Here is a 13,332-nt window from a genome sequence, read left to right as displayed (position 1 = left end):
ACAACTTCCCTAGCCTTCCTTGATACATGCCCATTAAGGTTTCTTCTCTAAAATGAAAATGTGAGAAAGAGGGGGTAACACAGCTGCTCTCACAGTGTGTAATCTAATGATGCCACAGCCTTGATAAAGACTCTCTCAGGTGGTCAGTAACCATAAAGAAATACCTGAAGGTAAAGTTTATACAAAATCTCACAAACCATGGTGTTAGAAGGAAAAAATACACTCTGACAGAATAGTATTTCAAATCAAATTAAGACTTTTTAGTGCAGCCAATTATATATGCATATTAAGAAAATGACAACCACTTTTCACCAGAATTTGCCAATCTGTTTTGACATGAAAAATGTGGTGTAACAACACTCTTAATAAAATTAACGGTTATTTACCAAAGTGCTTCTTGTATGCTCTACAGTTCATTTCCTTGTGTCATTTTTTTTTTTTTTTTTTTTTTTTTTTTTTTTTTTTACCCAGTGTAAATACAGGGTCTTTTACAAAGAGGGTGTGAAACAAAAGGCAAAAACCCCCAAACCAATAATCAGAAAACCCATCTGGAATGAAATCTTCTAATACCTTATGGAAAAACTGCTGGAACGAGTTTTTACCCTTTCCAATGGACAGATGTTCTCATCAATGAGAAAATTAGAACTAGATGACAAACTCTGAGATTTAAATGTCACTCCCTACCACTCTGGTTCAAATAAAAATGGAGTGGCACTAAGAGAGCAGTATGCAAGCTCTGCAGATTGTTAATTTCTTCTAATTAAAAAGCAGAGTTTACAGACATATTTAGTGACACTCATCATAAAGTACACATCTGAAAGTAGAAGGCTTTCTTGTTTTCAGTGCCCAGAAAGCTATGTTCTCATTGCTAGTGAATTATTTGCTTTCTTGCTCTATTCAGGAATTTCCCACTTCATGTAACATCTTTAAATAAAATTAAAATCTCAGACCCACTACTAACTCCCACAGAAGGCAACCTCCTGAGCACCATCTGAGCAAGGTGCAAAGAGTGAATTCAAGAAGTGCATTTTTGACTCTTTATGTATGATGCAAAAAGGCACAAAAAGGACACACTGATCAGGCAGTACAACCAAAACATTTATAATGCGAATATTATTTTACCTCCTGAACACTGGAAGAGAATATCCATGAAGGGATGCACTGATTGTCTTGGGTGCCTTTCTGGAAGGTACACTTTAGTTTAAGTCAAGTCATTAGGCTCAGTACAAGAGGAAGAAGATGAAATCCAATCGAATGCATTACAGAGGTCAGACTAAATGAGCTAATGGTCCCTTCTGGTCTTAAAAAATCTATTAATCTAATTTAATTCTCTGTTCTACTCTTCATACCAGAGTCAATTTAAACTCATTTATATGATAAGAACACATTACAGCAGCCTTACACAACACACCATGTTCTGACTATGCAGTTTTAGGCTATCCAAAAGCTTCATTTACTTCCCACCAAGCTCAGAAGGAGATTTTGTTTATCCATAAAGAGAGCTTATATTTACAAACAAGGCACCAGGCAGAGGCACCTCTCCCAACACAACACTGGATAAATCTGCACCTTAAACTATACGAACCGACCAGAAACTTTCCAGAGCACTTTCCACCTTGGCTTGGTTTTTGGGTGCTGGTATTTCTTACTTACTTATCCCGATACTTGCCATGGTGAAGCGCACAAGTTTTTATCAGTAAAATCTGTTCCAGTCACTCCAAAGATATTTCTTGTGAATAACTTGTAACACACTCAATATTGCACCAAGAAAATACTTGGCAGTCACTGTCCAGTGAGAAAAGCAAGCTCTTATGTGGAGAAGGCCAAAAATACTCATTGCTGTTAGTCCCTCCAGTGTATACATATGCTCCTGTCAAACAAATATATTTTATTACCTCTCCCTCAAAACAGAAAAAAAAAAAATCCCCTCCTTTTCTTCTTCATGCAGCCTTCCCTCAATACTTCTCTCCTCCTGGAGCCTGTGTTCACATTAACATTACCAGTCATTCGCTTAATTCAGCAGTACAAGAGTACAAAACACATGAATTCAGGCTGACTGACCTTAGCGAGACACAGCATCCTTCATGCATGCCTTGGATAGAGGGAATTATTTAACACAGTCAGAGAGGCAACTGAATTTTAGGCCAATACACAGGGGTTCACAAAATCTGTTATTCACACGGTACATTGGAAAGACCCTACGAATGGACTAAAGACTTCTCTGCTGGCGTATCTATACTTGATGCCATCTTTACTTTTTCTGTCTGCTTGCAGCACACAGGCAGCCCTTTCCCCACCTCCTGCCTAAACATCGACAGATGAAAAAGAATTGTAGAGCTGCCTAATGCCTCATCTCTCCAGTGGCTGTGTTAATTTATTCCAGCTATTTGAGAGAAGCATGAATGGCACCCCAGTAAGCCAGCTCAGACTGGTATAAAGGCAGCTGATTTTCCCATCTTCTGTCATGGGCAGTGTATAACTTATATAGTTTTCAGCTCTGATGTTTCTTTGCTTTCCCCCTGCCATCCCTTTTGAGTCTCAAGTAGCTGGTACTTTGTGAGAATACTGAACCAAAGAACTACATAACATGAAACAGCCGGTTTGCTTATTCAGTGACAGTCTCTTTAAACTGAATCCCATGTTTCAGTGAAATTTGCCTCAAGTCCTGTTTCTTCTCAGCACATTTTAATCAAGCAAAAATCCTATTTACAGTGAAGAAATCCTGTTACAGTGAACAATCACTATATTGTTTTAATGGACACAGCTCTTTCACCTAATCCTTCATCATTTGCTTTGCCCTCCAATCATAAGCACACTCTTAAAAAATCATCTTTTCAACATAAAAATGTAGGGCAGATATGGTGACTCAAATTCATATGGATACTCACTATTTGTTCCAGCTTACAATTTATATTTATATACCCTCTTTAGATGCTTTAGACACAAATGAGGAGGTCAAAAAGTCTCTCACTAGCAAAATGCAGTTCCTTCCAGGGCAAACAAAAGTTCACTGTGGACTCATTCCTGAAGCCCTTAGTCCAAACTCCCCCCAGGTTCAGAGGATTTGTCTGAATAATGGCTGGGCTGAAACTCTCCAGAAATTCTATTACTTTGTCCCAGAAACTTTCTCATTATAGCAACCTTTACTCATGCACACCTGGCAGACTTACTTGAAATAAATGCATATTGGTTTTGGTTTGATTTTTTTTTTCCACCACCCAACTCTCTTGATGTAGTGTAGTTACTAATGTCAAAATGCACTTCGAGAAGGTGTGCTTCAGAGTGACTATTATCTCTTTTTTTCTGGGATCTACCCCTTCTTTCCCTGTCATGTTGTTGACAGCATCACCAACTAGCATTTCACAGCCTTTCATGGCTGGTCCCATTTCTCCCAGAACACGGAAATCTTCAAATTAGCTACCAGGATGCTTTTTGTACCTTTAACCTAAATTCCCTTCCTATAAGCAATCCATCACATCTAACCCTACTGTGAGAGTTCAGCTGGATTTTTGAGGATAAAGTTGGCCCTTCTATTCGTCACATATACACTGTGTACTTATTATCAGCACTATTATACCTTATATGTCTGTAAAGTTGACTTGCTGCCCCATCTGAAGAATGAGATGTTAAGGGCATCACCAGAACTTCTTGAAGTCAAGGAAGGGATCTATAAAGCCTCCCTATAAAGGTTCAGTAATTTCGTACATAACTCCTAAAAAGCTTTTTACTCCTTTTTACCCTGTGTATCAAGGCCAGAGTATGAGGGCATCCAATGTATCATCTGCTTGCTTTGACTCTGAAGCAGAATATAGCAGGGCATGCACATCTGCTTTCTTGGCTTTATTGGTTAAAAAAAAGAAAGAAAACCTGGCATGGCAGCACCGCAGAGTGCTCATGGCATTGAAGAAGTTAATTAGCAACACTGAACTAGACTTCAGGAGATGAGTCTTAATAAGTGCTGCTAAAAATATTACAGTAGTCATTTCCAGAACCAACACAATCAGTGGCAGACAAGCGAGGAGAGCGATCCAGACTCATGAGCTGCCATGGTGGAGGTATTTTCAGTGAGGAGCAGGAATACAGACTGCTCATTTTAAAAACACAGTAGCAGAAAACCAAGCTGATACATGAAGAAAACTTCCAGGACCCCACACCCCAATCCAGCCAGGCCAGAGCAGAGCTGCAGAGAGAAAAAAAGTGTTTGCACCACATAGGGCCAGCCTTGAGGAATCAGGTCCACAAATATAATCTAAACTAAGAGGATAATGCCTCGAGAAGAAGCCTGGCAGGTTATAATCCTGTTTTGGGATGGGAGGAGAGGAGCTGGCAGAGGCAACAGCTCAAAAATGGAACATCCTGGAGACTCGCTGGGCTAAAGCCCCAACCCTGTGCAGACCCCCACTGCTGCACACAGGCCAGCAAAATCTGCTAGCCAAGGGATAAACAGTGCATTTGTCACTAAAAATCATGTGTAAAAATCCAATGCTCAAAAGCTGTCTCTAGCACACGATTCAGTCCCTTATTCCTGCAAAAGGCAGCCTGGGACATTTGCTATGTGTCACCTCTTGCTCCCGGCCTCTGTCAACCAGCTCAGACCCAAAGGGCTGGCACACTCATAGCTGGGTTTTCTGCAAAGCACTTGCATCAGATTGATAAGCTGTGGTGGATGTCAGCGTGACAAGCTGGTGGTCTTGAACTTAATGAAATGTCAATTAATCACAACTCTAGGCTGATTCCTCAAGTCAAAGAACTCGCTGCAGAAGAGGAAAAGCCACTATCCTTCATATACAGTCAATGCTTTTTTCTCTATGCAATCACCCCGCTATCTTCAGCAGTACATCCCATGCTTGCTGCCAGGAACAGCCGCCTCAGCTTTTCAGACATGTTCTTGGCAAGGTGCTTTCCCCCTCCTGGCGTTTGACAGGATTATGAAGTGCCGAAGTCTCTGGCCTCCTTTTGTTTTGAAGCTTGAAAGTGTAGTTTAGCTTAATCATTTTGTCTCTTGCTGCCCTTCCCCTATCCCTCAACTATCCTAGTTACCTACCAGCCCAGTCCCCAAGCACTCCTGCTTGTGAGCCCATGGGAACAGGACTCCAGCCTATGAATACTGACTGTGACTTCCTGGCATGCAGGTCTTACAGCCGATTCCCATCTGGTTTGCAATGGTAACAACCAATCTCCAAAGAGGATAAAGCAGTATCCTGGTTTATCTCCTGGGTGGGTTAAGTCTGCTGTATCATTTTCTTAGGCTGGCTCACATAGGTGCCTCACCGTAGGAGCAGTGACTCCAGGAAAAGGAGGGCTCCTCCACCTCAATTTGGTAAGGCTACCTCCTGTTCCATGGTCCTACTGAGAGAAGTACATTTTTATTTAGGAGAAGGGAGCAACGACATATTTATTTGTACTGGAGAGGCACTGAAGATACTCCTGCTGTGCTAACCAAACACTATTAGTATTTATGAAATGCTCCACAAAGGGAGCATTCTGAAGCTGAGGAATCTTGCACTTTTTAAGGACTTTTTTTGTGAGAAGGTAAAGAGCTTCGACTCCAGCCTTCCTGGCAAAAAGCTGGAATCCCTAATTTCAGAGAAGTGTCCATTGGTATGATACTTTTAAATCATATTTTAATCAAACACTGCTTTACAAAGAGGGAAAATTTAAAACAGGATAAAAATGAGGAGACAGATCAGGCCTCAAAATGGGGAACAAATGCAGTTCTGGATCCCAGCATACACCAGTTAGGTGAAATATCCTCCTGTCCTTCACAGCTTAAGGTACCAGCTGGCCAGAAAATGTAGGTTGGGATGCCAGCTTTGTTATAAAAGATGAAGTGTCTCTGTGCTGCTTTCTTCACCTTCAAACTTAGACATCTTAAATAGCAAAAAGGGACTGAAATATTTATAGAATAAATGGGACACGCATATATGGGCAAATATTAGAGGATAAAAGCCAGGGCCCCAGTCATGATATGTGTTTAGCAGAGGCTTCTGAAAGCAAGAGCTGATCCCTCTGAAAACCTCCAGCAACAGTGTGCAACCAGCAGCTGTCACTGTAAGCAATGAAGAGGAACCGGAGTGAGAGAGCTAGGGATGCTCCTAGATGGGAGGAAAGCAACTGGAAAACAAAAGCACAGGAGAAGCTGCAATTAAATACTCAGCATCTCCCTAAAAAAGGCCCGTGTCTGCCAGGATAAGCTGCTAATTGAAAAGGCTCAGGTGGCCTTTTAAAATGCTGCTCGAACTCAACCTCAGAGTTACTAAGCATGTCTTATCACAATCAGATCTCAAAGCGATGGCAATTCATATCCTGTGCACAAGTAGGATTTAAGATTTGGTAGCCCTACTGATGCATTTCCCAGGCAAGGATGTAGGGTGCTGAAGGCGAGCAGTGCAGGAAGCTGCTTTCTGCTACCTGTTATCAAGTGACAGCTTTGAACCGTTCAAGATCCTCTGCCCACTATCCACATTACTCAGCTGTCAAAGGAAAAGCCTCAGATTTATGACGTGAAAATTACATTTTAACGAGGTGTCATATGTGTTTAAAGTTCTTATTCATCACCATACTGCCACATCTTTTACCCAAGACACAATGCACTTAATTAGCATATTATAAGGACAGCGGGTTCACCTTATCTGCATTATTAAACTGCTTTAGGAAAAAAACCCAAACCCAACCACCCTCACTGAATAAAATCGTTGTAACCACATGTTAAGAGAGCATCGCACAATATTTAACAAAATGTGGAGGATAAAGGTTTGACATGCACCCTCTGAGGTTTTTAAAATATCTCAGATATGGATGAAGCTTCATATCACATGTGATTACCTGACTGCCAGCCCAGTGTTAATACACAATCTACGGAAGCCACTTAAGCACAGTGAGGCTGTATTAGAAGTCTTATATCCCTTCTTCCTTATGTGTTGGGCATATTTATTTATTAACTTCATACAGCTATCAAACATCCCATACTTGTAATGCCTGGGTCTCCTGGATATAATTTAAAACATGTCCTTTAAAGTAGGTGGTCTGTATTTCCCACGTCACTGGGAATGGCTGCCAGGACATGCACAGAGGGATCCTTATCCTGGTTCAGGTTCTTCCCCAGACTTCTTCACTGCTGAGCTACAGGACAAGCTTTGGTCCTTATCCCTGGTCTAAACTCTCAGCCAGCACATCCTGAACTGCCGTGCAAGAGATGTCAGCACTGGCACGTGGCACCTCTGGCACTTAAAAGACAAAACTTTCTTCTGGTCTCTCTGCTGCCCAGGAGCCCCTGCCTGGTACCCAGCCAAGAGCCATGACCGCCCTGGTGGGTGCAGAGACAAAAAGCTGAGAGATGTGTGTTTGTATGCTGCACAGCGCCGGGAAGCAGGATGGGAGCACTTTACCTTTTTGGAGAGGAGGATTTGTTGATATTTTCCCAAATTTGTTTATGCAGACTGTATCACAAGTGGGTGATGATTAAAACAGGTAACTCTGGTGAATATTAAGACTGATTAGGTTGCAGAAAATTTTTCATTCTGTTGATACAGCGTAACATTTCCCTCTGCATGTTTCTAGTGGGACACATAAAAAAATTAACAAACCTGAACACTCTCCTGGGTTCAGCTTCTTGAAGAATGTGATGGAAAACACTGCTAGAGTTGCAGAGCTATTCTCACTATCACTTCAAATTAGCAAACTCAAAAACAGCTACGAAGAAATAATCCAAAAGCTCGGGAGCATTTATAGAGAAGCATTCTCCAAAAAAACTAATTTTAAGGCCAAAGAGCTCAAAGAAAATATGCTTCAAAGGCTTTTGGTATCTTCAAGTTCACTTCTTGAAAGTAGACATTAATGACAGGTTTCCTGGGATTTGAAGGCACTGGGGAGTGTTTGCTTTCAGAACTGCTCTTGAGATAAATGAAAACAACCCCAGACAAAAAGAACAAAAAAATGAGCGGGGCAAATCCTTAAAATGCATCTTTTCCCACTTCTGAGAAAAATGAACAATTGGTTTTAATTCAATCAGGAGCCCTGAACTGCTTCTAGATCAAGTTGAATCCAGATTTGTGCCTCACTTAAGACTTCAGAATATTTTGTCTTGCCTTGTACCTTCAGCTGCTACAGAAGTTGAACACAGAAACTCCAGGTTTTGACACTCATTTACTCTGAGAAGTAAAAGCCCATTTTTTCAAACAGCGGGTGAGAGAAGCTCTGCAACAGTGAAGATCTCAAACACATTGTAAACCTACATGCACAAACAGACCTCTAATTAAAAATCATAGAAAATGTTAATCACTGTGAAGACGAGGATGTGATCCTTGCCTTTCCTATAAGCTAAGCAACTCCTGCCTCCTTCCATTTTCCTTGGATGGTTTGGGAAAAGACTGAAAATGTTTGAGTGAACTGGAGCCCCCAACAGCTGTTTTTTATTTTAGATATCCTTGAAATATGTGATACTAGAGATTTCAAATATGTTTCAAATATGTTACTATTTAGGTAGCTAAATATATCACTTTTCTTGTTAAGACCAATTTTTGGCTTTAAGAGCTCTTCTAAAACTTCACCCTTAATTGTTTTTTAACAACCATTTGTTCAACCCATCAATTTTACAATCTTTCTTTTATTTTCTAATTAAGCAGATATTGTTTACATATTTTGCTACTCAAACTGTAACCCTGTGGAAAATGGCTGCATTGAACATTGCCTTGCTCTTACAGAGAAAGGCTCTAATAGAGAAACACTGCTGAATTTTTAAGAGGAGAAACACATAGCCACAGACCACTCTGTATTAAAAAAAAACAAAAACAAAAACAAAAACCAAATATAAATATCCTGGGTCTCCACTGCATCAGCTTCTGTTCTGCTCTTTGGTGGAGGAGCTGGGTTTAAGCCAGCCATATACTTAGTATTATATATAAAGCAATGCAGCATGAAATTTGTTGTTAACCAGAAAATGTTGCACTGAACTTGGAAGAGAAAGAGTCACGCAGATCTGGTCTCCCAGCTCCACTCTGCAAAAAAACCCTGGTCTCAAGCAAGTGTTTGCTCACCTATTCAATTCAAAATCAGTGCTTCTGTTTGACTGACTCATAAAATAATGCTCCCACTAATCAGGCTGTGCAGGTAATGGAGCAGTAAACTCCCTTTGCAAAGGTATTTTTCTTGGTTTTGACATGCCTTGGCCCATTCAAGCTGTCTCATCAAGAATTTCACTTGCTGTCAGAGCAGTCCTCTCAAAAGTCCTCTAAACCCATAAAATAGTGAGGTAATGGGATCCTTATGCATTTCTGCCAAAAAGAAAATCCCAGCAATTTTCAGAGAAGAGAAACGCATGTAAAATTCAGCTTTGTGCCCACATTACAAAGCTATCAAAAGCTGCATGAAAGAAACGTCAGAGAAAGCTCACCAGATTCCCTGACACCAGATTAACCCTCTCATCTCACCACCCAAAGCCAAAACTGCTTCAAGCTTTCCATCTGAGGCATTGCAGGATTTTAAATTCTCCTCCTAACGTGAATGAAATTAGAAGGGTTTCAAACCAGAGTAACACAAGGACAAATCAAATCATTGCACCACAGACTTTCAGCCCTCTGCAAGGTTTTCACCTGCTCTCCCATCTCACCAGCTTAGACTGGTAAAAAGGGAAGAACCATTTCCTTTTTTAAAGGAAAGTACAAAATCTGTTTTTTTCCACTGATTATGGCTTTTCTTATTAAAGATGCTATTACCGACAATGGTCACCACGTGAAAAAGCAGCAGCAGAGAGTCTGCTGTAATACCTGGAAATAATTCACTGAAAAGGAGAGAAACTCCGTGAAATAGAAGGGATGCAATTGATTTTCACTCCTTGGGGATAACCGATAGCTCACAAATTGCGCTGCTTCACTCCACCACTCAGAAAGTACATGCTCATCATTAAGTTGGGAGAATGAGAAGTATTACTTCATTTTTTGCTCATATGAGATCTTACAGAGGTCAACATCATTGAAAATGTCCCTGCTCCTCTCTTAACAGTCACTTGGGGTTTTTTTTCATCTGTCTCTCCAAGATTTCCTTCTCCTCTTCCTTGCATTTTTGTATAAAAATGAGAGATTCACTGCCATTTTACTACTTTTATTCTACCTCTCCCCAGTTTTTCATATCCACAGTTTCTTTCAGCATCACTTGATCCATTTTTTGTATAAATAACAGGCTGCACACAGGAAAAGAAAAGCAAAGCTCAGCAACAGAATCCTCTCGACTTCTCTTTTTCAATCTGAAGCCCTGAATCCACTCATCCACTTCCAAGTTTCTTAACCAAAAATAATGTTTTCGTAATATCCGTGTTATGAATCAAATAGTTTACTGTCCAAATTATATTAATTATGCCTTTCCTCTTACTGTTTCTACCTTTCTGAAGTACACAGTCTACCTGATAACTATGACTACACTGTGTACAGCAGTAACCATTTGAAAATGATTGAGCAATTTGGAAATTCTTGCACTGTCATATGAGTTTGACCACAACCTAGGCTGTCAGTTATTAATAAAGTGGCGACTGTGAACCTAATACTTGAAAAAGATGAAGAAGTTTGTAAAGTTAAGGGAATATAACCCAACTAAGTAATTACCAGTCTGATTTCAAACAGGAAAAAAGGTGGAAAAGCTCAGAATCCTCTGGGGGCCAGATGCTTTCTCTTAGAGAAAGTATAGTAAGTCAGAGTAAATCATGAAATGCTTTAAAAAAAGAGCAAGAATGCTCACATTTGCAGTTACTGGTGGCTTCCCTGAATAGCCCAAATCCCCCAGCTTAATGGAACAAAGTCATTTAAACTGTCTGGCAGTCTTCCCTTGGCCATTTGCGGCAACAGCATCTTCCATGCTTTGTTTAGCCAAAATTCCTGCAGAAAGGAAGATGATCTGATGTATGGAGGAAAATTCAATTAAGGAGTAAAGAATGCTATCCCTGTGACGTAAACAAGAGCGTGGACATTTGGAGACTGTTTCAATTTAGCTAAGGGTAGTGCACTCCTTCCTCAATTTCATTTCAAACAAAGATTAAAAAGAAGGTATTCTGCATGTATGAATGTCTTAATATCCATTGTAGGTCTTGTGGTGGGTTTTAATTTACAGAAACACAGGCAGATCAGTAAAAGAGGTGTGTACTTCAATTTTACATCCTATTTGCAATTCAGATTTTGGCTCAGTATTAAAACCCTTACCTGCTCTGCTGTCCAGTGGGCCAAAATCCAAGGAATATTTCACGACGTGATAGTTGTTCCATACATAAAGGAGGTTGTCCCGGGGATTATAATCCACAGCAGCAATGTATTGGTAGGAGTTTGGAAAGGGCACATCCACCATGCTATCCTTGCTTTGGTCAGTGTTATATATGTAGTCTATTTTATTCCCTGTGGCTTCATTGTCATCATCCTCATACACAGACTTCACCACATATAAAATCCCACAGATCATGAAGGCGTTAGAAGCTGACCTCTTGTCATAGGCAGTATCCCATGTCCCTTCAATCCTTAAAGTGTAAGGGTTTAACTGGCTAATGACTATTTTGCCATTATTTTGTTCTGTTGCATAGATTACCCACAGCCCATTCTCATCCACAGCCAGGTCTATATCAGACTTGCCTCCCCAGCGGTAGGGAGAAGTGTCATGGTAATTTGCATTAGCTATGATAGCCTCCCCGCTTTTGATCCTTGTCCGCAAGTCAAACTTGACTATGTTCCTGGTTCGTTCCTTGTTAAAGAACAAAGCCCCATCGTACACCACGAACCCTGTGCCATCCACCCGGTGCGGGAGTTTGTAGGTCGTGGTTGGCCTCCCAGCAATGAAGTCGTCCTTGGAGGAGTATTCTGTCAGCGTGTCTGTCCGGTACGGTGTCCAGGGCATGTAGTAGATCTTGTCGGATGCCTGCAGAGGGTCCTTGCACCAGGCACCAGACTGGTGGTCAGATTCAAATAAATGTTCGCTCTGGTATACTCCTTTCAGCAGTCCAGGGCAAAGAAAAACTGTCGGAGGGGAGAAGAATTTAAAACAAAAAAACAAAGTTAATGACAGTTCAGGGGTGGTTGGCCCGACCATCTCAACAGCTTCTAGTTCTGGAGCAGAGCGCACTCGAGGTCAGAGGAAACCCAAGAGCAATGCCTTGTAGCTGGAGACTAGCCTTCCTGCTGGCCACGTCTCTAGAACAAGATTTGCTCCATGAAACTGACTTTTTTCCCCCCCCCTGTTTTTTCTATCAACTGTGGCTCATTTTCTTATTGCTTTTCAAATCTGTTTTTGCAGGTGTACTTACTTGGACCACTCGCCTTTGTAAACTCTGAAATGAATATGTACCCCCAAAGGATTTCTGGGTTTGAATTTCCAGATTATATTCTGCAATGAATCTGTACCTACTAGGTGAAGGGGTAAACTCCTGGGGAATTGATCCACATATTTATTTGAACAGCCCACAGAAGAGTGGCCTAGAAATGGAAATAAGAGAAAGAAATTCCGATCCTTACAGCCCAAGCGATATTAAATATTTAAAGGGTACCGATAGCAAAGCAGAAGCAAATCCCTTAGCAACTCAGAAGAGCATTTAAAGCAAAGGGAGCTGGGGGGAACACCCATCTACAGATCTGCAGTATAACTAGAAATGAAGCTTTCAAAGCTGCTACAGGACACACAAAACATGCAGTCCACACGATTAAAAACGAATGATGTATGGATGCTGAAAGGAAAAGACAAGGAAGGAAGGAAGGAAGAAAGGAAAGAAGGAAGGAAAAGAATAAAGTTCACTGGAGAGGAACCCAAAGTCTAGATTTTAATCAGTTAAAAAATGTCCTGTTAAATACAGTAGTAATTCAAACTTAAAAACATATACCTTCTATTGTTACATGAGAGGAGCACAGAGGAGTGGTTTGACTAACCAGGGTGCTTTGCTGCTCAGACTTCGGGGGGGCTGAGAGGAGCCAGGGCATGCCCAGCACACCTGGGAGGAGGCTTGGCCGGCACCTGGCTGACCGTGGCATCACAGGAACGCCAACACCAAAATGCTGGCTAGCCAGGGAGACAAAAGGAGGGCTGCCGCAGAGCAAAACTGTCTCACTTGCCCCCCGTCATCCCTGTAGCACCCTCCTGACCTGGAGGTGCTGCAAACAGCGGGAGATTATTTATTGGTTATTTGTAATGCTGGTCTCCGTGAGCATGTAGTACAATAACCATGATGATGGGATGGGCAGCAGGGAGGCATGAAGAGGTATCCCACCACACGCTTCTGGTAGGACGGGGCTGGCAGATGGGACCCCATGTTCGTGCTCCCTGCCTGGAGCATAACCAATTACTTTCAGAAATGAAGAAATTGGTAATACC

At 41.3% G+C, this 13,332-nt stretch overlaps 1 protein-coding gene across 25 annotated transcripts in view; it reads right to left on the bottom strand.

Moving 5' to 3' along the window:
• Positions 1-13,332, bottom strand: part of ADGRL3 (adhesion G protein-coupled receptor L3) — a 528,954-nt gene that overhangs the window by 175,582 nt on the left and 340,040 nt on the right. For all 25 annotated transcript variants that reach the window (XM_026847580.1, XM_026847556.1, XM_026847565.1 and 22 more), the window contains one exon: positions 11,187-11,987. In XM_026847580.1, the coding sequence (XP_026703381.1) occupies positions 11,187-11,987 (801 nt within the window). The remainder of the gene's footprint in view (positions 1-11,186; positions 11,988-13,332) is intronic.

The sequence above is a fragment of the Athene cunicularia genome (assembly GCF_003259725.1).
Source record: "Athene cunicularia isolate RWA chromosome 4 unlocalized genomic scaffold, athCun1 chr4_part2, whole genome shotgun sequence".
In the NCBI taxonomy this organism is placed as follows: Eukaryota; Metazoa; Chordata; class Aves; order Strigiformes; family Strigidae; genus Athene; species Athene cunicularia.
The sequence above is the reverse complement of the archived record's forward strand: the minus strand, read 5'-3'. Positions and strand labels throughout refer to the sequence as shown.